Source organism: Mus musculus, chromosome 11 (genome assembly GCF_000001635.26).
Source record: "Mus musculus strain C57BL/6J chromosome 11, GRCm38.p6 C57BL/6J".
Lineage (NCBI taxonomy): Eukaryota > Metazoa > Chordata > Mammalia > Rodentia > Muridae > Mus > Mus musculus.
The window spans coordinates 60,469,241-60,489,677 of record NC_000077.6 but is presented as its reverse complement, the minus strand read 5'-3'; the positions used below and the strand labels follow the sequence as shown (position 1 = coordinate 60,489,677).

The window sequence follows — 20,437 nt, the reverse complement described above, 5'->3', positions numbered from 1 at the left end:
TGGAACTCACTCTGTAGACCAAGCTGGCCTTGAACTTAGAGATCCATGTGCCTCTGTCTCCCAAGTGCTGGGATTAAAGGAGTGCGCCACCACTGTCCGACCCAAAATTTAAAAACATTTATTTACTTGTGTTTTTATGAGTGAGTATGCATGATATGCATGGCAGTCAGAGGACAACTTGCAGGAGTTAATTCTCTCCTTCCTCCACGTGGGACCCAAAGTGTTTGAAGCCACTGAGCATCTCGCTGCACCTCGCCAAGCCTCACTTGTTTTTTTTTGTTTTTGTTTTTGTTTCTTTAAGACAGAGGCTCGTGAAGTCTGTGGTGGTTTAAATAGATATAGCCCCCATAGGTTTAAGTGTTTGCATGCTTGGCCATGATGAGTGGCATGGCCTTATTGGAGGAGGTGTGGCCTTGTTAGAGGACGTGTGCCACTGTGGAGGCAAGGCTTTGAGATATGCTTGAGTGAAGCAGGCTATATCCCCAGCCTAGAGAGACCAAAACATCCACAATGGCAAACTGCCTAAAAGTAATTTTAAAATAATCTACATGGCGATACCCCCAAAGGAAAAAAATATCAAAACTTAGAACAAGCAAAATCGAAACATAAGCAATAGGTTTTTGGTCATCTATAAATAATTGCTAGACCTTTCTAACACACATAAAGAATTCTCAGATATCATGGGAGAAGAGTAAGCCCAGGCAGGGCGGAGAAACCACGCATGCCTTGTGTGACCAGAGGGGACGTGCCCAGGCCCGGCTGTGTTGCCTCTTACCTCATGTTTCTCAAAATAGACATTGCCCAGGTGTAAGATGGAGGCTAGGATTCGGAAGATGCTGTCCTGGTCCTCACTGGTGAAGCCAAGCACCTCCATCGCAGCCAGCAGACGGCGGAAGTCATCTGCGTCACTCTTTCCAGCGATCTCACAGTTCCCGCCCTGTTGGGGCAGGGGTTGGGGTCAGTGTGCAGTTCGCAAGCCAAGGTCCTATCAGGTCCTGCTATCCAGGAAGTACTGAGGGGACCCAGGAGAGTTTCACAGACTGTGAGGAGGAGTGGGCGCTGCCACCTGACCATAGTCATCATTAATGAAGGGTGGCCTATAGGCCAGTACCAAGCCATCGAATGTATCCCTCTACCCAGAGGTGTTATGTTGTCCCCATTTCTCAGAAGAGGAGACTGAATCCCAGAGAGGGGACATGTAGTCCCATCACATTGGTTGTGAAGAGAGGAAAGATCAGGAAGGCTCCTCTCTCTACAGAGGCCCCATGTTCCTGTTGCAGCTGCCAAGACCTGTGAGGCTTTGGGCCTTTGGAGCCACTGAGCTGGGTGGCTCTTTGTGGGTGCTCACCTGGTTCAGGTAGTAGTAGGTCTCAGCCTCCTGCAGGCTGAAGGCCTGCCTTAGTTGAGCAGGGAGCCCAGCCAGCAGCTCATAGAAAATATGATAATTTCTTTCATTTTTGGCCTGCAGGGGAGGCATGGTGGATACAGAAAAGAGTGACCCCCCTCATCCACTTACCCAGGTTCAGGTGTGCACATAAAAAAACATGTCAACACACAGGGACATGTAGGTGGGCTGGCATCTCTGGGGTGAGATCCCAGGGCATCCTGGTGTGATGGGGTGCTGGCCTTGCTTTGGAAAAATAGTAATAAGTCCACCTACTTTTCTCTTATGCACATTAGCCCTGCACGTCTGAAGACAGAGAACTCTATGGCCCACATGTGCACACACAGGGCTTTAGATGGTTCAGTTATCCCATTTGGCTGAGGTCTTCTCGAATCCCAAGCCCCACAGCACAGCATGGGGACACACCTCACAGAACCCATTTGCTATCCAGAGATATTTAGTTAAAGGGTAATGTGTTCCCCAGATGGAACACTGATGGGTGGGGTCGGGATGGGGAGCAAAGGGCTGCATAGGGTCAGTGACTTCCTTGAGCAAGGGACATGGCAGCAAGACTTGGAGGGTGCAGCGTGTTGGGCTACACATGCATAAATGTGGTCCTGGGGTGGAGGACAGTCTGTTGATCTCTTGGGTAGGGATGAGCCAACCAGGATGTTGGGGTAAAAGAAGGGAGAAGTGACAGGTTGCAGGCTCAGGAACACAGACAGCATGCATTCACAGAGTCTGTCTGTCTATCTATCTATCTATCTATCTATCTATCTATCTATCTATCTATCTATCCATCTATCCATCCATCCATCCACATGTATACACATGAGTGTTGGTGCCACTCAGGCCTCTGACCTGCCTACCTGGAACACAATCCTTGACTTCTCCAGCAGGTACTGAGAGGTTATGGCACCACAGATCACACCCCTGGGAAAGAACAGTCAGATCTTGGAGACTGAGGTGGCCTTGGATGCTGCTGTGGGCCACCAAGGGCTCTGCAGGGCCTCTGAGAATCTGCCACAGTCCCACTCACCCTTCTAGAAAGATTTCCACAAACTTCCCAAAGCGGCTGGAGTTGTCATTCCTGACAGTTTTGGCATTACCAAAGGCCTCCAGGAGAGGCGTTGCCTCCAGGATCTGGACCAGGAAGGAGAGGTTGTGAGAGAGACGGGCACTGGGCTCCAGGCATGACTCTAGATACTCCAGCAGAGGCCTTCCCAGAGAACCCGCCCTTTGGCGGGGCGATCTGAAGTAGATTCCTATAGAATCCCAGAGTCTCTCCTCTCTGTTCCTCATAGCACCACTCACATGCTCTGTGCTCTATGCCCTCCAAGCCCTGTGCTCCCTCTCCCTGACTGTCCCACCTCACACACACACACACCAGCATACCTTTATCTTCAGAGATGTTGGTGAAACCGGAGCGGGAACAAGAGACAACAAAAAGTTGTTCACTAACAAGACCAGACACCTCTCCCTCCGGATGCCAGAAACCTTGGACTGTGGAGAAACTGGCAGACCCTTTTAGGTCCCTGCTGCAAATCCTGTGAGCCTCCAAGACCCAAGGTCAAGGGACTGAAGCATGGCCTCAGGGAGCAGCATGTGCTTGCTGCTAGGCCCAGACATACACTATATTCTTTGCCTCATAACTGATTCCTGCCGTCTATCTCCCACGCCCCTCTCTCACATTTCCTTACTTTTATGTCTCCTGTTAGGCTCAGCACAGTCACAAACGTGTTCTTAGGAACCTATCCCATCCCTCTGGCACCTACCTTATCAGGGCTAGCCACAGTCCTGCTCTGTCCTCTGATCCAGGCCTTATCTCATGGCTTCCTGCCTCCCCTTCTGCAGTGTGGCCCTTGGGTTTCACCAGTCCACACCCATCCCTGCTTCAGGACATCTGCACCCACTGACCCTTGTGCCCAGAGCATCTGTATGCTTCTCTCTTCTCTTTCAGGAAGCCTCTGCAGGTTTCTGTTCCCTGGGTCTTATCTGTGTCCCTATAGGAAGCAGCTCTATGGATGAGCACGCTTGATTCCAAGTCTCTGCAGAGGACTAATGGATTCATAGCGAGCCCTCAAAAATTCTCTAAGTGGGTAAAAACAAGGAGTTTAGCACCTCACGAGCAGAACCACCCAGGGTAATCATAGCTACCTGTGGCACCCAGCTATAAGCACCTACTGTGTGCCAGCCATTTTGCCTCGCCAATTGCTCTGCCTCCCAGTGCTAGGTATGGATCTCAAGGCTTCACATGTGCTTGGGAAATGCTCTGCCACTGAGCCACATCCCATTCCCAGCCTTTCATTTATTTTTTTCAGCTTGAGGCAATATCTCACGATATAGCCCAGGTAAGCCTTGGGTTCATGACCCTCCTATCTCAGCCGCTCTAGTCTCTGGGACAGTAGGTCTGTGCCACCACACCCTAATTTTAGTTCCTGTAAATATCCTATACATAGGTGCTAACATCATCGCTGGCTCGAAAACTCAGAAACTGGGATGCAGAGAGGTGTGGGATACCCAGAGCATCCAAATCCAGAAGAGTGGGTCCCAAGCAGGGCCTGGTGAGCTTACTCTTAGTATGCAAAGGGCATTGTCTATGGTTAAGTCGTGTCTTTAGGAAGGTTTTGTAGAATTAGTTTGGGGTCCCAGTTCCCACAGACATGACGCCTGTAACCTTGGTGTGGTGACAATGCCTCTCTGTTTATATCCATACTCAGGCTGCTACCTGCAGAGCTCCCAGCAAAGTGCAGCAGAGAGTGGGGCTGCCTGCAGTTGCTCATAGTCAAATAGAGTAGGCCATTGATCTATACTGTCCTTTAGTCTGGAGACACTGCAAGGTTCCAGAGGGCATGTGGCCTCTTCTCTGCTCCTGGTACCCATCATAGGACAGGACAGGAAGCCAGAAAATTGGGGAGAGGGTGAGCTATTCCATGAGTTGAACTTTTTTGAAATGAAGGAGGTGCCACAAACACCATTTTGCTGACCGGAGTGTATGGGGGTGGAACAAAACATGTCCGTTGGTTATGACCCTAGATCCATGTATGCCTGAAACTCATCCTAGATCTGACCTGTCCACTGTCCCCATGCTGTGTGCCTGTTCCAGAACTCTTAGACCTAGGAAGTCATATACTTGTCTTTTCTACACCTGTTACCATGGAATATAAATCCTGCCCTATCACCTCATCCAGGGGCACTGGGCAGGTCATTTTTCTTCCCAGATATCAGTTTCCCAAACTGTAAGTGCTCACAGATGCAATTTCCCAGGGAGGCCATGAGGTTCTGTGGAGGTGGATGGAAGACCACCTGGCCCAAAGAACTCACAGAGTCCACCTCTCTCCCTGACTCCTTCATGGGCTCTCCCAGGCATGCAGAAGAAACTGAAAACTGACCAGAGCAAGAGAGGGCCTGGGTCAACCACCAAGAGACTGTGCCAAGATGGCTACAGGCTGCAGCATTATAGCCATTTGTCAACTATCATGGGCCCTGGGCCCATGAGAGCCTGTGGTTCTCGACACTGAGCCTTGTCCTTCCCTGAGCCCTGGATTCCCATCACCTCTGAACGGACACCTGATGGGCACATTTCTCAGGAGCTTCTCTTCATCCGTTCTGCCTATGTTCACTCGTAATCTTAGCCCTCCTCACACTGTGTCTGGGTCCTTCGGTCAAGCCCCTGGCTGCCTTTGCCCTGCCCCTGCATGCATCCTTGTACACCGACACCACAGTCCCTGGCATCTGAGCCCCGTCTCTGCTCCAGACTCTACATTGTCATTCTTTGTCCTATGGGAAGCCGACAACTGAGTGCGCCTTTGTACAAGTTCTTTCCTTGTCCTCCTCCATCTTCTCTGACCTGCCCAGGGCCTCATCACTGCCTCATGCTTATAATGATGCTCCCAGCTCTTCCTCCTTGCCACTCTGTTCTTCTCCTCACCATACACTGATACTACTCTTTCCAGTATACACAATTTACTTAACAGTTACTTAAGTTTTCTTCTTCTCCATCTCCTGCCCTAAGATGAAACTTCCACAAAGTTATAAATATTCTGTCTTGAGCTGTTCTGTTCCTTGTTCGAGGCCTCAGTAAACCTTTACTGAGGGAATGAGTTTCCAGAGCAGTGTCAGATTGCAGGATTTAATGTTCTCGTGTTGGGTCTATGAGCCTAAGTCTGTTGCTACCTCTGCCTCATGCTATGGCTACACTTGAACCTGTCCAGCATCTGGGTATGAGACTATGGAGGTCAGGTTGGAGACACCAGAAAGTAAAAATGGCTTCCCTGTCTATATCCCCAAGAGCTTCCCTGGGGAAAATGGGAGACGGAAAAGCCCTGCCTTTAGCCGCCCCTGCTGGCCTACCTGGAATTCCATCTCCTCCACTAAAGTGCACATACAAGATCCTGATCTATTGGGGGGCTTGCTCAGCAAGGGTGCTGGGCTAAGGATCCTAAGCAGACAGGGCAACCACAGGACGGCTGGATGGTAGGTCTCACCTGCTGCATGACGTCCCGTCTCTGGTTCATGGCAGCCAGGCAGCGCAGAATCAGTTTCGTAGCCTCAGTCTTTCCAGAGCCACTCTCCCCACTGGTGGAACAGGAGCCCAGAGCATTGGCTCTCCTCTGCCTCTCCATGCCCACTCCAACCCAGGAGCCATGAAGAGGCCCAAAGGCACCCAATACTTTTCCTAGGTTCATAGTAGGCTCACATCTCACCATCTAGATGTCTGGATGCAAACTACTGCCCAAGGTGCCCCTATCTGTCCCCCACCTGGGCACAGCCTGACTCACCTGATGATGACACACTGGTTCTGTTTGGCATCAAGCATTTTGGCGAAGGCAAGATTAGCAATTGCAAAGAGGTGCCTGGTGAGACAGGCCGTCAGGCGTCACTGTCTCTGACAGTTAGTTTCCACAGTCCCAAGACTGCCAGGGGTTGGGGAGAAGGGTATTTCTGTTCTGCCAGCAGCCAGTGCTGCCCACCCCTCACCCTCAGTCAGAGCTACAGTGGCCTCTGGAACAGGACTGTGCCATGTCTGGGGAGAGACCACGCTGAGTCTCACTCACCTCAACTCATGGCTATCCAGGGTCTCTCCAAGCTCAGAAGAGGACCTGGAACACCCAGGACAACACCCTCCACATCCCATAGACACTCACGGGGGATTTTCTCCTAGGGCACGCCCACTGTACTGCTGCACCTGCTCAGGCCCGTAGATTGCAAACATTCGATATGGGTTCACCGACACCAGAATACTGCCAATATAGGTCTGTTAATAGACAGTGACCTCAGCGACAAGGTTATGATGGACACCTGTGGACCCCTCTTTATGCTTTTGAGCAAGGAGTCCCTTACCAATGAGACATATATCTGACTGCCTGGTCTCATTCATCCCAGACTTGTGCATAGACTGAAGTGAATGTGGAGTGAACCAGGCCTCACAGTCTTAATCAGACCAAGATGGCAGGTAATTTCCCGACCATCTCATTTACTCATGGTCTCTGGCCCAGGCTGCAGGTATTTCTGCCTCCTGCCAAAGTGTAACCATCTACTGGTTGTTAGAACAGGGAAGCAGGGAGCCCATGTGCTCTGAAGTCATTAAAGTCCTACAGGTGGGAGCAGGAGAGGTTGCTCAGTGTTCAAGAGCACAGACTGCTCTTCTAGGGGGCCTGGGTTCAATTCTCAGCACCCACATTGCAGCTCATAAGTGCCCGTATCTCCAGCTCCAGAGGATCTGACCCTTTTGTACAAACCTACACCAATGTGCATGAAATAAAAGTGAGTAAATTATCTTAAAGCCCTATAAGTGCATATGCCTATTGGAAGTGGCTGCAGGCCTCAGGCCCTCTCTCCTGTAGCTCTGAGGGTCACAGGTTCCTCCATCTTTCTGACCACCCCTAGTCTAGAATCCAAGTGGGTCCTTGTACTGGCAAGCCCCAGACTTACATAGATGAGGTTTCGCTCAAATCTGGTCTTTAGGTTGGCTAGCACAGTGGTCTCTTGGAGGTCTCTGGAAGGACAGAGAGACACTGTGAGGGTCCCAGTCCTGACACAGACTCCACCCTATCTGGCATGGTGTCTTGGTCAGGTGTGTCTGGGTTCAAGCTCATCTCTGCCACTGGCCAGCTATGAGACTTGAGCAAGATAGTTCGTTCGATCATCTTGTGCCTCAGTTTCTTCATCTGTCCAATCAGGTGGCAAACATCACACCCACTTTGTGGGAGCTCGGTTCTCACACCAGGGCAGAAGACGTAAGGCTGAATCATTTATGGTTGGAGAGCTTCAGAGATGTCGGACACCTGCCCATATTTTCATAGCCACTGCCCAAACCTCACAGACGATAAACTGAGTAACAGAGCAGGACAATATTGCCCACGGCTGCCTAGCTAGTACATGGTATGGCTGGGGTCTGAACCAAGGGCTGTCTACCTCACAAAGCTTTGCACTACACACATTTGGCTTGTGTGACACTTGATGGCACCATTTGCAAATGGGGAAACTGAGGCTCTGGTGATGTCCAGAACAGTGAGGCTGGGAGCATAGGAATCCCTCACCCCATCCACTTACTCCAGCTGCGTCATGTCCTCCACTCCATCTTCCCTGTGCTGCTCACGGGACCGCATAGAAGGCAGGTTGCGTATGGAGTGCATCTGTGAGAGAGGGGTGGGGGACAGGCTGGAGGCCTGGGTGGACCCTGGCTTGGACACACCAGGCACCTGCTCAGAATGTCAAGGTTGGGTATTGAAGGTCTTTCTGCCTCCTTGCCCTAGAGCTCACGTGAGTCTGCATGTTAAGCATCCTGGACTGAGCGTGCTCAGGGAGTGAGCACATAGATACATTCACCAGCACACACGCAAACAAGAGCAAGGCTCTGTCCCCTTCCTACCTCTGTCCTCTTGGTGTCCCTACCCCATGCCCCACAGCCCCCCCACCCCCCATGTGTTGGTTTGCGTGACAGCTTGATGGCTATTTGTGTCATGGTGCACCAGGCCCTTGGAAAGACAAAGGTGGAGGCTGTCCCAGGATGGGACAAGATGCTTGGGGTGAGTGTGCAGATACTGCATATGGTGGGCCTACTGCAGCGACTGCTGTCCTCACAGCTCCCATACATATCTGTATGCTCTCAGTATGCTGTGGCTCCGTACAGGCCCGTGTGCTTGACTGAGGGTATCCACGTACACAGGTACTCTCAACATCCACTCGGAGTGTACCAGCCAGCAGCAGTCAGGGCCCTCCCACACTGGGGATCTTGAGAGTGGGAGTCCTGGTGTCAGCCTGGGGCTGACGGGGCTCCACGGTGCCTGTTATGTGTACACACGTGTGTGCACATTCAAAGGGTAGGCTGATGGCTCACACCTCCGTGGATGCCGTGTCTGCTCGGACTCGGCACCCACCTGCCTTCCTTGCTTGCCCATGCATGGTATTCACTCATGCACATTCAGGCACATGGACCTACAAGGCTCTGGGTAACTGTGAGCACACACGTGTGCAGCCCTGGCCTTTCCTGCCCCGTGCACCCTCCCTAGGCAAGGAAAGAGGATACAGGAGGGCCTGCGTACTACATGCCCTCACACTGTTAAGTAGGGTGCAGCAAGTATCAACCCTTCCAGTCCTGGCCTCCAGTCCACCCATCGGCTCACGTGCTTGCCAGTGGCCACAGACCCTGAATAATTCAGCCACTCACGTATTCCAGAGTGAGGAGGGCCCAGGCATCCTTGCCCCTCACCCCTGGGCGCCCTGTGCCCCGCTCCCGCAACGCTGCAGCCCACACAGCACGGGGCACCCGCCGTCGGGGCCAGGGTCCCCCTAGCAGCCAGGGTGCCCCAGTTGTCATTGCCAAGTCTGCTTGCTGCCTGCTCTGTGGGGCACGGTCGCGGAGGTGGAGAAGTCCCGCCTATCATTGCTTGCCCCACCCATTCTGGGTGTCCCCAGGGAGGCTAGAGTGATCATCCACCTCCTCCAAGGGCCACCCAGCATTCAGCTCACCTTCTGCCATGGACGTGCCAGCCAGTCTAGAACTGCCTGCCTAGGCTCCACAAACGCCGAGTCTCAGTTTCCCTACTCTGCAATGATGAAGTAAGAAAGCAGGAACCTTTGCCTCTACTCTCATGTCTAGTCCTTTCCTCCAGAGCCTATTCTGTGCTGGGCACTCCTTTGTTCAAGCCCCAGATGCCCTGCAAGGTCCAGGCAGTTCTTCCCACCTTCGGAAGGGAGTCGGGGTCCACGCAGACCACCACTTGCCAGGGCTGCGGTGACTCCTCAGGCCACCTCCTCTTCTGGTTCCTAGGTCAGAAATCCCGATCCCACCCACTGACTTGTGCTGTCATACCTTGTTCTGCCAGCTTTGGGGGCGAGTCTTTTTCCAGAGGCTCTTGTGACAGTCACCTCCATGGCCCCGGAGGTGGGATTGAGAGGAGTAGGTGCGAATTCGTGACCAGAGACAGTGAGCATCTGTTGGTGGCCAGAGGCGGGGCCAGCGTAGACTACAGGCTTGGGGGGCTGGGCCCTGCTCTGGGTCTTGGTCTGGATGCTCTGGAGGCTGCACAGGAGCAGGCCCTTTTGGCCGGAAGGAGCTTACCCCACGCACCTGAGGCATGACAACTGCAAACCGCCCAGGTTCTGCCCGGGGCTGCTCACCAGCCTTGAGCAAGGGCCCTGGGGCTCTGGTGGGGGCCAAGGGAGCTGGAGTTCTAGACACTGTCTTCCAGCGGTGCCATTGTGGCCATGTTGCCCTTGCCTGCTTACATGTGACCAGTGGGTACGAGGCGCTGAGTCGTAAAACCTTCCTCTCCGAGACAACATTTTTGTTGGGAGGTGTTGGGTTCAGGGCCTCAGGCTCAGCTGGTGGCTGAGGGTCCCCTAGGGTGACCACTTCTTCAGGCTTCTCCAAGCTTGGGTCGGCTGACTTGGTGAGTTGCCCAGGCCCTGGGTCATGGTGTTGGCCCAGGAAGATACCAGTTAAATTAGAGACTCGGTCCTCAGACTGTGGCTCACATGAAGGGCTTGTGTGCTCAAGCAATGGATTTTCAGGCACAGGAGGGGGCCTGGAGAAGCCTCTAAGGCTGCCTATACCTTCTGGCCACGGAGAAGGTGGGCGTTGTGTGGGAGGCATATCCACATCCCAGCTGGGGGCCAATGGGGGAACTGTCCACGGTGTTTCTGAGTCTTCTGCTTCACGTTGGTTCTCTTGCTGCTCCAAAGCCCCCGTGGATGCCCCCCAGGGCCCGGCACTGGGTGGTGGGGGGTACGCCCTATGTACCCATGGTTTCACAGCCCGCGTAGGAGGCTCGCTGAGGCGCCGCCAGGTCCGTGGAAGGCGTGAGGGCAGGTTGAGGGACCGGTGCCGGGGGCCGTGTTTCAGGAGTGGGGGTGGTGAGGGTGGTCGGGGAGAACCTAGCACTGGTGAGCGGGGTGGGCCCAGGCGCCCAGAGGCTCTACGTAGAGAGAAGGCCTCCCGGAGTGACTGAGGTCTGCGTGGAGGGGGTGGGAAGGGTGGCTGGAAAGGACCCCTTCGGAGGGACAACTGAGGAGACAACGGTCCCAGTGGTGAGTGGTAGCCCTGACCTGGAAGGCTCCTCAGAGAGGGCTGGGGTGAGGGCAGGTGGGGCCTTCTCCTGGATCCTATCAGGGAAGGGCTGGGGAAACCATAAGCTGCCCTCCGACTGCGACTGCGGGAAGCCCTGAACGAGGGCCGGGGTACAGGAAAGGCCAGAAGGTCAGGCGCAACCTCTGGGCTTGTTCCAGGGGGTTCAGCAAAGCCCCACCAATTTGCCTGGGGTGGAAAAGGCACATGAGCTGGGGCAGCCCAGGGTGGTGGATGCTGGCGGAGGGAGCCATAGGGGGAAGCTAGCCTTGGAGGCCGGGAGAAGGTTGGAGAGAAGGGTGGGGTCAATGGAGAGGCGGGGCTGGGAGATGGCGCAGGCATTGGAGGAGAGATGAGAGCACTCCAGTGCGTGAGTGCCCTTGGTGCAGGCCTGGGTGACGGTGGCCCGTGGGAGTTGTTGTTGTTGCGAGCTTGTGGCTGACTTCGTCTCAGCACAATGGGCGTGTTGGGTCGATCGGGGTCCATGCCGGCCAGCTTGTAGCCAAAGCGTTTGTAGGCTGCCTCCCTCACTGGGGGCCGCCCTCCTCGGGCCTTCTGGCTGCCCCTGAGCCGTGGAATGGGCTTCTTTTCTGACAGTGTTTTTTTGAGGAACCGTGCCAGTGAGGTGGCTGGGCGTGGCGTTGGGTGGCCAAACTCAGGGCCAAAGCCTAGGCCTTGGCGGGCACCAAAGGCTGACAGGGCGCGCTGTAGGTTTCGCTGGCGCGGTGTGAGGAAGCTCCAGTAAGGGTGGGTGTAGGGCATCGTGGGCACTGGGGGCATTTCCTCCTCCTCTTCCTCACCCTCTGCATCCCCTAAAGGCAGAGGAATGTCGAGGGAGGGTGGCAGGGGCACCTCTAGCTTCTCTTTCCCAAACAGCTTCACCTGAGGCCGTGGGAAGAGGCGGAACTTCCGGATGAGGGATAGTTTGGACCTGGCTGGTTTGTCCATACCTTGTTGCTCGAAGAAGGCGGCACTGGGCAGGCGGAAGGAGGTGCTCTGACGTTCTTCACCTGTTTCCTCAGGCTCCTCCAGCTCGGCAATGTCGTCCATGGGGTGGGCATATGGGTTGTGGGGCGACATTATGGGTGGCGGCACCCATGGGTACATAAAAGCTGGCTCTTCTGGATAGACATAGGGCATCCCAGGGGGATAGATGGCCTCGGCCCCACCGCCATAGACACCTTCAGCATAGGGAACCCCATAAGGATCAAAGTAGGGTATGTCGTAAGGAGTGTCATATGGAAAGTCATAGGGTGGATAGGGCATGTGGTGAGTTGCATAGGGGTCCAGGTAGTAGCTGTATGGGTAGGCCTCACTCTCAAAGCTGTCATGGTAGCTGTAAGGCGATGAATACCCTGATGGGGGCGCATATGGGGGCTCAAAATCATCGTAGCCGTAGCCATAGCCATAGGCATAGCCAGGGTAGAGGGTGTCACCGTAGTAGTCAGGGTGGTAGTAGTTGTACGGGTCTCCGGGTGGGTACCCATAGTCATCATAGGGTGGCCAGGCCGGGCTATACCCACCGAACTCAGCCAAGTAGGGCTCCTGCTCCTCGTAGTGGTATAGCGACTGCTGGTCATAGTAGTCGTCGCCTTCCCGATGGTAGTCGTAATATTCACCCAGGTCCTGGAAGCCCTCGAGCCCATACAATGACTTGCGGGAGCCTGCGTGCCGAAATGGGGCTTCGTCCTCAAAGGGCAGGAAGCCCACGGGCTCTCCGGAGGAGTAGATGCTATGACTGCGGGGGAACCTGCGGAGCCGGCCTCCATGCCGCAGGATCTCAGCACCCGACGGGAAGGGCAGCTTACGTGAGCCAACTCGGGAGCTGGAGCGCTGGAGCCAGGCGTCCACTGTGGCCTGCTCACTGCCTGACTCTTCGGCCTTCTTGAGGAGGAACTTCTTGGTCAGCCAGTTAATAGCTGTGGATGCCTTGCTAAGTGACTGGGCACGAGGCCTCAAGCGGCCATAGCCGCGCCGTCCAGGGAAGCGGATCACCATGAACGAGGGCTTCTTTCCCTTCATCGCCCGCTTCTTTTTGCCCACCCGCATCTGCGTCATGAGTTTGGATGTGGATTTGAGAACAGTACGGGCCTTCTTCTTGCGCTTGGTCTTCTGCGGGCCAGTGTGGAGGCCCCAGAAGAAGGCTGATGCACTTCGGAACTGACCTTTCTTAGAGATCTTGGGCGTGCGGTCTCGGAAGCCCATGAAGAGCCGAGATGTGCCCTTGAGGCTCCGTTTGGGTTTCTCAGGCTCTGGGGCCTTCTTCCCCTTCTTCCCTTTCTTCGCTTTCTTCTCCTCATCCGCCATGGTGGCCCTCTGTGCCTGATGATGCCTGGGGCAGGTGTCACAGGTTCAGGGACTTGGAGACACTGCTTGGAGACCAGCTAGGTCTTTTTGCTTGTAGCTGAACCTACAGTCTCTCCTCAGTGTCTGAGCCGCTGGGACTAGCTGGGTGGCACGGACAGCGAGGATCCATAATTCATTCTCTAGACCAGCCTTGGGTTTCACCTTTGAGAGGTGGTGGAAAGTGCCTGGGTGTTGTTTTCTAGTGAGGGTAGACTGGGAGGCCTGTGCTGGGGCAGCAACCTGGCTTTAAAGTCACCATGGCAACAACTTGCTGTCTCTGGCCAAGCCCTCCTGGATCTCAGCTAGCTCAGTTTTACAGAGCAGGACATTAATCCCCACAGGGGGACATCATCTACCCTAGACCCCTCGAATGGCCCCAAAGTGGAGTCAGGTCCCTGAAGCCAGGATAGAATGATCATGACCCACCACATTACCTTGGAGGGGAAACTAGAAGTGAGAAGCGGATGCCCAGGGCTGTGGCCAGTGTAACAGGAGCTGGCCAACTCCAGGGAGCTGAATAATACATCAGGGAGAGCCCAGCTCCCACCTCATAAAGCCTGGCAGGCTGAATGTCTCTGCAGGTCATGGGGAGGGGCAGGGCACCAAGGAACAAAAATGGAGCCCAGCTCTCCAGTCCTGCTGTTGATCAACTGTCTAGTCCCAGGAAGGCCTTTGGCCCTCCCTGTGCTGTAGCTTCCTTTCTGTAGAACGGGAGGGACAGGCTGTGCCTGCTTCTTTCACTGGGAAGAAGGAAGAGCTAATGGATCGGCTGGGCAGTTTAGGAGGCAGGAGGGACTTCTGGGCACTTGCAGGCCCATGCTAGTGGGGGTGTGGGGTCAGGAGGCTCATTCAGGCTCTGGATCTGATCACAGCCAAGGAGGGGGAGGAGGGAGAGGAAGGGAGGGAGAAGGAAGAGGGGAAGCAGGAGAAGGAGAAAGAGGAGGAGGAGAAAGAGGAGGGTAAGTAATAGGTAGCTTGGTCAGGGTTAGCAGGCCTGGGGGTCGTGAGAATGGACCCTACCACTACCAGTTTTGAACCCTATTTCCCTGAAAACTAATTTTTAGAAAGGTGCCGTATCACATTTGAACTTATTAGAAGTGAAAATGCTGGGTGAGACCTGGCTGAGGATGAGAAAGCCCACAGAGTCCAGGATTCAAAGCAGTGCTTTTGAGTTTACTGTGGACTTCACAGGAGTTTCTGGTAGGAGGGCCTCGTGGTTTTGTACATGCTTGGCCCATGGGAAGTAGAACTATTAGGAGGTGTGGCCTTGTTGGAATAGGTATGGCTTTGTAAGTGTGTTATTGTAGGAGTGAGCTTTGAGAGCCTCCTTGTAAGCCTGTGGAAGGCAGAGTCTCCTCCTGGTTACCTTAGGATCAAGATGTAGACCTCTTGGCTCCTCCAGCACCATTTTTACCTGCCTGCTGCCATGCTTCCTGCTGTGATGATAATGGACTGAACTTCTGAACCTGTAAGCCAGCCCCAATTAAATATCCTTAATAAAAGTTGCCTTGGGGGCTGGAGAGAGATGCTCAGCGGTTAAGAGCCCTGGCTGCTCTTCCACAGGTCCTGACTGAGTTCAATTCCCAGCAACCACCTGATGGCTTATAACCATCTATAGTGAGATTTGGTGCCCTCTTCTGGCCTGCAGGCATACATACAGGAGGAACGCTGTATACATAATAAATCTTTAAAAAAAAAAAAAAAAAGAGTTGCCTGGGGGGGGGGGGGTGCTGGTGAGATGGCTCGGTGGTTAAGAGCACCGACTGCTCTTCTCCTGAGTTCAAATCCCAGCAGCCACATGGTGGCTCACAACCATCCATAATGAGATCTGACGCCCTCTTCTGGAGTGTCTGAGGACAGCTACAGTGTACATATAATAAGTAAATAAACCCTAAGATAGGTCTCGTGAGGAATCGGCACGTGACTAGGAAGGATGGCTCCCCACGGCAGGGGCTTCTTTTCTTTTTGTTTGTTTTTGGTTTTTTTTCAAGCCCTGGCTGTCCTGGCACTACCTCACTAGACTAGGCTGGCCTCTGCTTCCCAATAGCTGGGATTAAAGGCACACCTGACAAGGCCTTTTGGTTTATTCTCTCCTTGCAAGCTTGCTTGCTGTTCCTTTTCCTACTAAGGAACATCCTTGAGGATCAGAATAAGTTTGCTTTAAAAAAAAAAAACAGTCTTGATCAAGACCAAATAAATAAAAGCAAGGTCAGGTATGGTGGCACTTGCTTTTAATTCTAGCACTCAGCACTTGGGAAGCAGAGGCAGGGGACGCTCCATGAATTTGAGGCCACCTGGTCTATATAGCTTATTCCAGCTAAGTCAGGGCTACATAGAAAGAACCTGTCTCAAAAACAAAACAAAACAAAAACAAAATAAACAAACCAAAAACAAAAAAAAAAAAAAAAACAAAAAAAAACCAAGCTTGTCTAGGCTGTCCCCTTTCCTGCGGCTTTGTGATAAGTGGGAGGGCACTGCCTCACAAGTGGATGCTTTTGAGCTCTTGCTTTCCTTAGGCTTCTGGTGTTTTCTTTGGATTCAAGAAATAGTGTTAAGAAAAGACAAAAAGAAACCATGAAGTAACTGCAGAAGAGGAAACAGAAAGATTCTAAGACTAGAGATGGAGACACCAAGGAAACGGTGGCTTCCAGACACATCAGGGGGAATGTACACGTGAACTGAGTTCCAGAGACTGTATGCTGCAGCATGGACTGGTCCGAGTCCTTCCCAAGCACTTCATAAAAGTGGACATGAGTTTCCATCCCTAACCAAGAAGCTCTTTGCGACTGACAACCACTTGCAAAGGAAATACTGCTTTTCTCCAATGGAGTATCACTGAGTATATAAACTACACCTAAGAGTAGCTCCCATGCCTAAGAATAAATGGGAAAATAAAGTGAACTCAATACTATTTTTGGATAGGCTTTATCTCATTTTTCTTTGTTTTTTTCTTTAATCTTATGCTTATATATATTATGGTTTCTGATTCTGTGTCTTTGTGTCTGTGTTTATTATGCTTCTTTTTTATTATTTTTGTCTTGCCTGTTTTCTCTTTCTTTTTTTTTTTTCCTTTCTTCTTACTTTTTTTGTTTTGTTTTGTTTTGATCTGTTTGGTTTTTGAGACAGGGTTTCTCTGTGTAGCCCTGGCTGTCCTGGAATTCATTCTGTAGACCAGGCTGGCATCAAACTCAGAGAACCCTTACAGCCTGATACTGTTCAAGGTTTCCTACTAAAAGCCCCCTACTCAAGCAACTAAGGCTATCAGGCAACTGGGGCAACTTGTGTACTGACAGCTACAAATGTTAATTTTGATAGGCTAGCTATAATGTTGCACTTTGATGTCCAGCATTCCAGAGGCAGAGGCTGAAGAGTCTCAGTGAGTTCCAGGTCAGCCTGGTTTACTTAGCAAGCTCCAGAACAGCCAGCCAGACTATATAGAGAATGTTAACCTTGTTTCTAATATTGGGGCTCCACTCTCTGCCTAATTTAAGACCTAGGATGAACTTATATAGTAACCAGTGGGGATGCCAGTTATTTAAAGGAGTAGTTGTTTGCCTCTGCCTTGACAATCACAGTACACATGGCCCATCGATAAGATATAACATTGGGAGTCCTCACCTAAAAGTTAGAAGACATTCCTACACCCGTAGCCCCCTTTCCCAGGCAGATTCTGTAGTGTGTATGTATCTCAGATACTTATAAACTGCGGTGGCTGTGGCAATGATGCTAGACAGTTGGATTTCACTCAAATATTTCATTTTCAAAGATCTAAATATCTTCTGATGTTTGCTGACAGCTTCTTAAAGCAACCAGGGCCATTTCCACACAGAGTAAAAGAACTCCGTATTATTCCCTAAAGTAAGACTGGTCTGAGTCTCCATGGCTTCCAGGAGAGCTTAAGAACAAAGCCACTTACACTGCCACTGTCCTTGTGGCCCTGTCCACTTCCTGGTTTTAGGACTCAAGAACCTGGAAATACCAGCAGGACCTCAGTATTTACCTATAACAGGGAGGGGGTAGCAGGAAGATTAGACATTTATGGTTATTCTTGGCTACACAGTAAATACATCCTGGGCTATGTGAGACCTTTTCCTTCTACAACCCCCTTAAAAACACACAGCAGTCTAAACTGCCCACAAAACATACTGTTGATCCCTCCCTTAAGGGCTAAGCTAAGAGCCTGTCCATCACCAGTCAAGAGACTACCCCTCAGGAGAGTTGATCTTCCTGGCAGACACGTTAAGAAAGTAGAAAAATGATTCTCCCTTAATGCATACCCCAGAAGCCCTGTCTGTGATAGAATTATTTATAGAATTGTTTTAAGCCTTTACTTTATTCTTTTATTTATTGTGTGCACATGTGGAAATCAGAAGACAATTTCAATGGAAGTTGGTTCTCTCCTTCCACTGTGTACAACCTGAGGCTAGAAAAGCTATCAGGTGTGGCAACAGGCTTTTTACCCGCTGAGCCAGCTTGGGGGCCCCAGGTCCCTACTTCTGAGCTTGCCTGCTTAAAAGAGTCAATCTCGGGCTAGTGAGGTGACTTACTGCTTTTACACAGGACCTGGGTTCCCAACCCCCACATGACAGTTCATAGATGCCTGAAACTCCAACTCCAGGAGGAATGTGACACCTTTGGCCTTTTGTGGGGACTTTCATTCATGCACAGATAACATAGTTAAAAATAAACCTTTTGCCAGGTGGTGGTGGCGCACGCCTTTAATCCCAGCACTTGGGAGGCAGAGGCAGGCGGATTTCTGAGTTCGAGGCCAGCCTGGTCTACAAAGTGAGTTCCAGGACAGCCAGGAATATACAGAGAAACCCTGTCTCAAAAAACCAAAACCAAAATAAAAAACAAAAAACCTTTTTTTTTTTTTTAAGTGTAGCTTTTGGGGCTGGAGAGATGGCTTAGTGGATAAAATGGTTGCTGAGCAAGCATAAAGACTGAGTTGGGAATCTTCAACACCCACATAGAAGCAGGGCACAGTGACACATGCCTGTAACCCATGCTGTGGGGTAGGGTGGGCAGAAACAAGTTAGCTGGTTATTCCTGCAGCTTGCTGACCAGCTAAGGTCCAGGTTCAGTAAAAGGCCCTGTCTTAAAAAAATAAGGTAGAGAGTGATGGAAGACACCCACATAAACCTCTGCACCCCACATGCACAGAAGACAAGCATATGCAGATACACTGGTGTGCACACACAGACACCAAAGTGTAGCTTTTCCTTTTTTATCTGTTTGAGCACCAAACTCTTAAGCCTGGCTTGACTTGACCGTCTGTCTATGCTCTCTCTCTCTCTCTCTCTCTCTCTCTCTCTCTCTCTCTCTCGGTATAGCCCAGGCTGTCCTGGAACTCTCTCAGTAGACCAAGTTGGCTGTGAACCCAGAGATTCGCCTGCTTCTGCCTCCCAAGTGCTGGGATTGCAGGCATGTGGCACCACGCCCAGCCATTCTCTTGCTAAGGACACTGCAGAGCGCACCTGCTTTCCTTGTCACTCAGACCACGACTTTGTCCTACCTACCCTCCCATCAGCCACGGGGTCCCAGCTGCTTATTCGGATGCTTTTCTCTCAGACTCCAATCAAATTGTCCCCAAACTTTCTCCCGAGTCTGTTATAAATCCTATTTATTTGTGAGACTGCATACTTGCAAAAGGAGACACTAATCCCCGAGAACAGCGCAGGAGGGAGACACAAGAGGAGACAGAGAGCTGCAGGCAGCTGTGTTGAGCCTGGTAAAGCCAAGAAAGCATGGCTGCAATCATAGTTTCGAAACATGAGGCACCATTGGGTGGGAGACACTGACAGGTGAGGCAACTGCAACTGGGAAACTGAGTCACGGAAGGGAAGTGGACAAAAGGGAAGACAGTGTGGGGCATTTAACTTTCCGGGTGAAGGTACACAGGAAGGACACTTGGGAACGCAGCGAAAAGAAATCTTTGAAAGCAAGGAGAGGTCAGAGAAAAGCAGCCCTGCTCACCCTGACCTGGGCTTTATGTCCCTAGGATTTTGAGAGAGAACTTGGGGGTTTCTGCTGAAGGATGGCTGGAATGAGAGTTACAGAAAGGGATCAGGGTGGCTAATAGTACCTTAGTGACATAGGTGAACACCCCTTACATACAGGCTTAGACTGTAGGACCAGAATGGCTAGATCACACAGCCCAGGACAGGACAGATGGGGAAACCTGAAAAACACACAGCCAGTCCAGGAGTCAAGCCAGAATCCAGTCAGAACTGTCCCCGACCCAGCTTTCATCTTTTCCAGCCGCACGGGAAGAACTGAACAGGCCTGGGCTAGGCTGCTGCTCAGGGAGCTCATGGACCAAACAGCATCTCCTAGGGCTGAGGCTTTCCCTGAAGCTGAGCAGGGAAAGCCCCTGCTGTGTGGGATTCCTTCCCTTGAGTCCTTAGGGAAAGGAGCTGAAATAAATAGCTACACCTTTACCAGTCCTGGTACCCACAAATAGCTACATCTTTACCTGTCCTGGTGTACTGCACCAATAGTTACACCTTTACCTGTCCTAGTGTACCCCACAAATAGTTACACCTTTACCTGTCCTGGTGTACCCACAAATAGCTACATCTTTACCTGTCCTGGTGTACTGCACCAATAGTTACACCTTTAACAGTCCTGGTGTACCCCACAAATAGTTACACCTTTACCTGTCCTGGTATACCCACAAATAGCTACATCTTTACCTGTCCTGGTGTACTGCACCAATAGTTACACCTTTAACAGTCCTGGTGTACCCCACAAATAACTACAACTTTACCTGCCCTGGTGTAACACCGTTGCCAAGGAGTCACACCCGCACTTTGCCCATCTCACAGAAGACAGTGAGGCTCAGAAGGGTACCCAGGAAGGCAAGGCTAAGGTTCAGCTCTGCCGCCCCTTCTCTTCTCTCTGCAATGCCGGAGCCAGTGGCAGAAGCTTAAGGACCCAGGGCCCCTTACCTGGGTCCTGTGGCTGGCTCCCAACCTGCATGCTGTTTGTTGGGGGTCCTATGTCTGCCTCCACAGAGATGGAAAGGAGGCTCAGGCTGCCACATTGACCGCCTGGGGCCCAATGTATATTTAATGACATCTATTATTCCTGTTTTGTCTCTGGAAAGCACAAGCAGCTGACATGGGAACTAGGAA

At 51.9% G+C, this 20,437-nt stretch overlaps 1 protein-coding gene across 17 annotated transcripts in view; it reads right to left on the bottom strand.

The window, feature by feature from the left end:
- Window positions 1-20,339, bottom strand: part of Myo15 (myosin XV) — a 59,031-nt gene extending 38,692 nt beyond the window's left edge. For 9 of the 17 annotated variants that reach the window (XM_017314324.2, XM_017314322.2, XM_017314320.2 and 6 more), the window contains exons 1-4: window positions 2,424-2,823; window positions 2,254-2,317; window positions 1,349-1,462; window positions 776-937 (exon numbers count right to left, since the gene is read on the bottom strand). In XM_017314324.2, coding sequence (XP_017169813.1) covers window positions 776-937; window positions 1,349-1,462; window positions 2,254-2,317; window positions 2,424-2,686 — 603 coding nt within the window. In that variant the 5' untranslated portion in view covers window positions 2,687-2,823. Of the gene's footprint in view, window positions 1-775; window positions 938-1,348; window positions 1,463-2,253; window positions 2,318-2,423; window positions 2,835-5,871; window positions 5,963-6,165; window positions 6,241-6,531; window positions 6,642-7,318; window positions 7,383-7,939; window positions 8,023-9,701; window positions 13,464-20,251 lie in introns of those variants that run through there. The other 8 variants (NM_010862.2, NM_001103171.1, NM_182698.2 and 5 more) reach the window with 7 other exon arrangements.
- Between the last annotated feature and the right edge of the window lie 98 nt (window positions 20,340-20,437).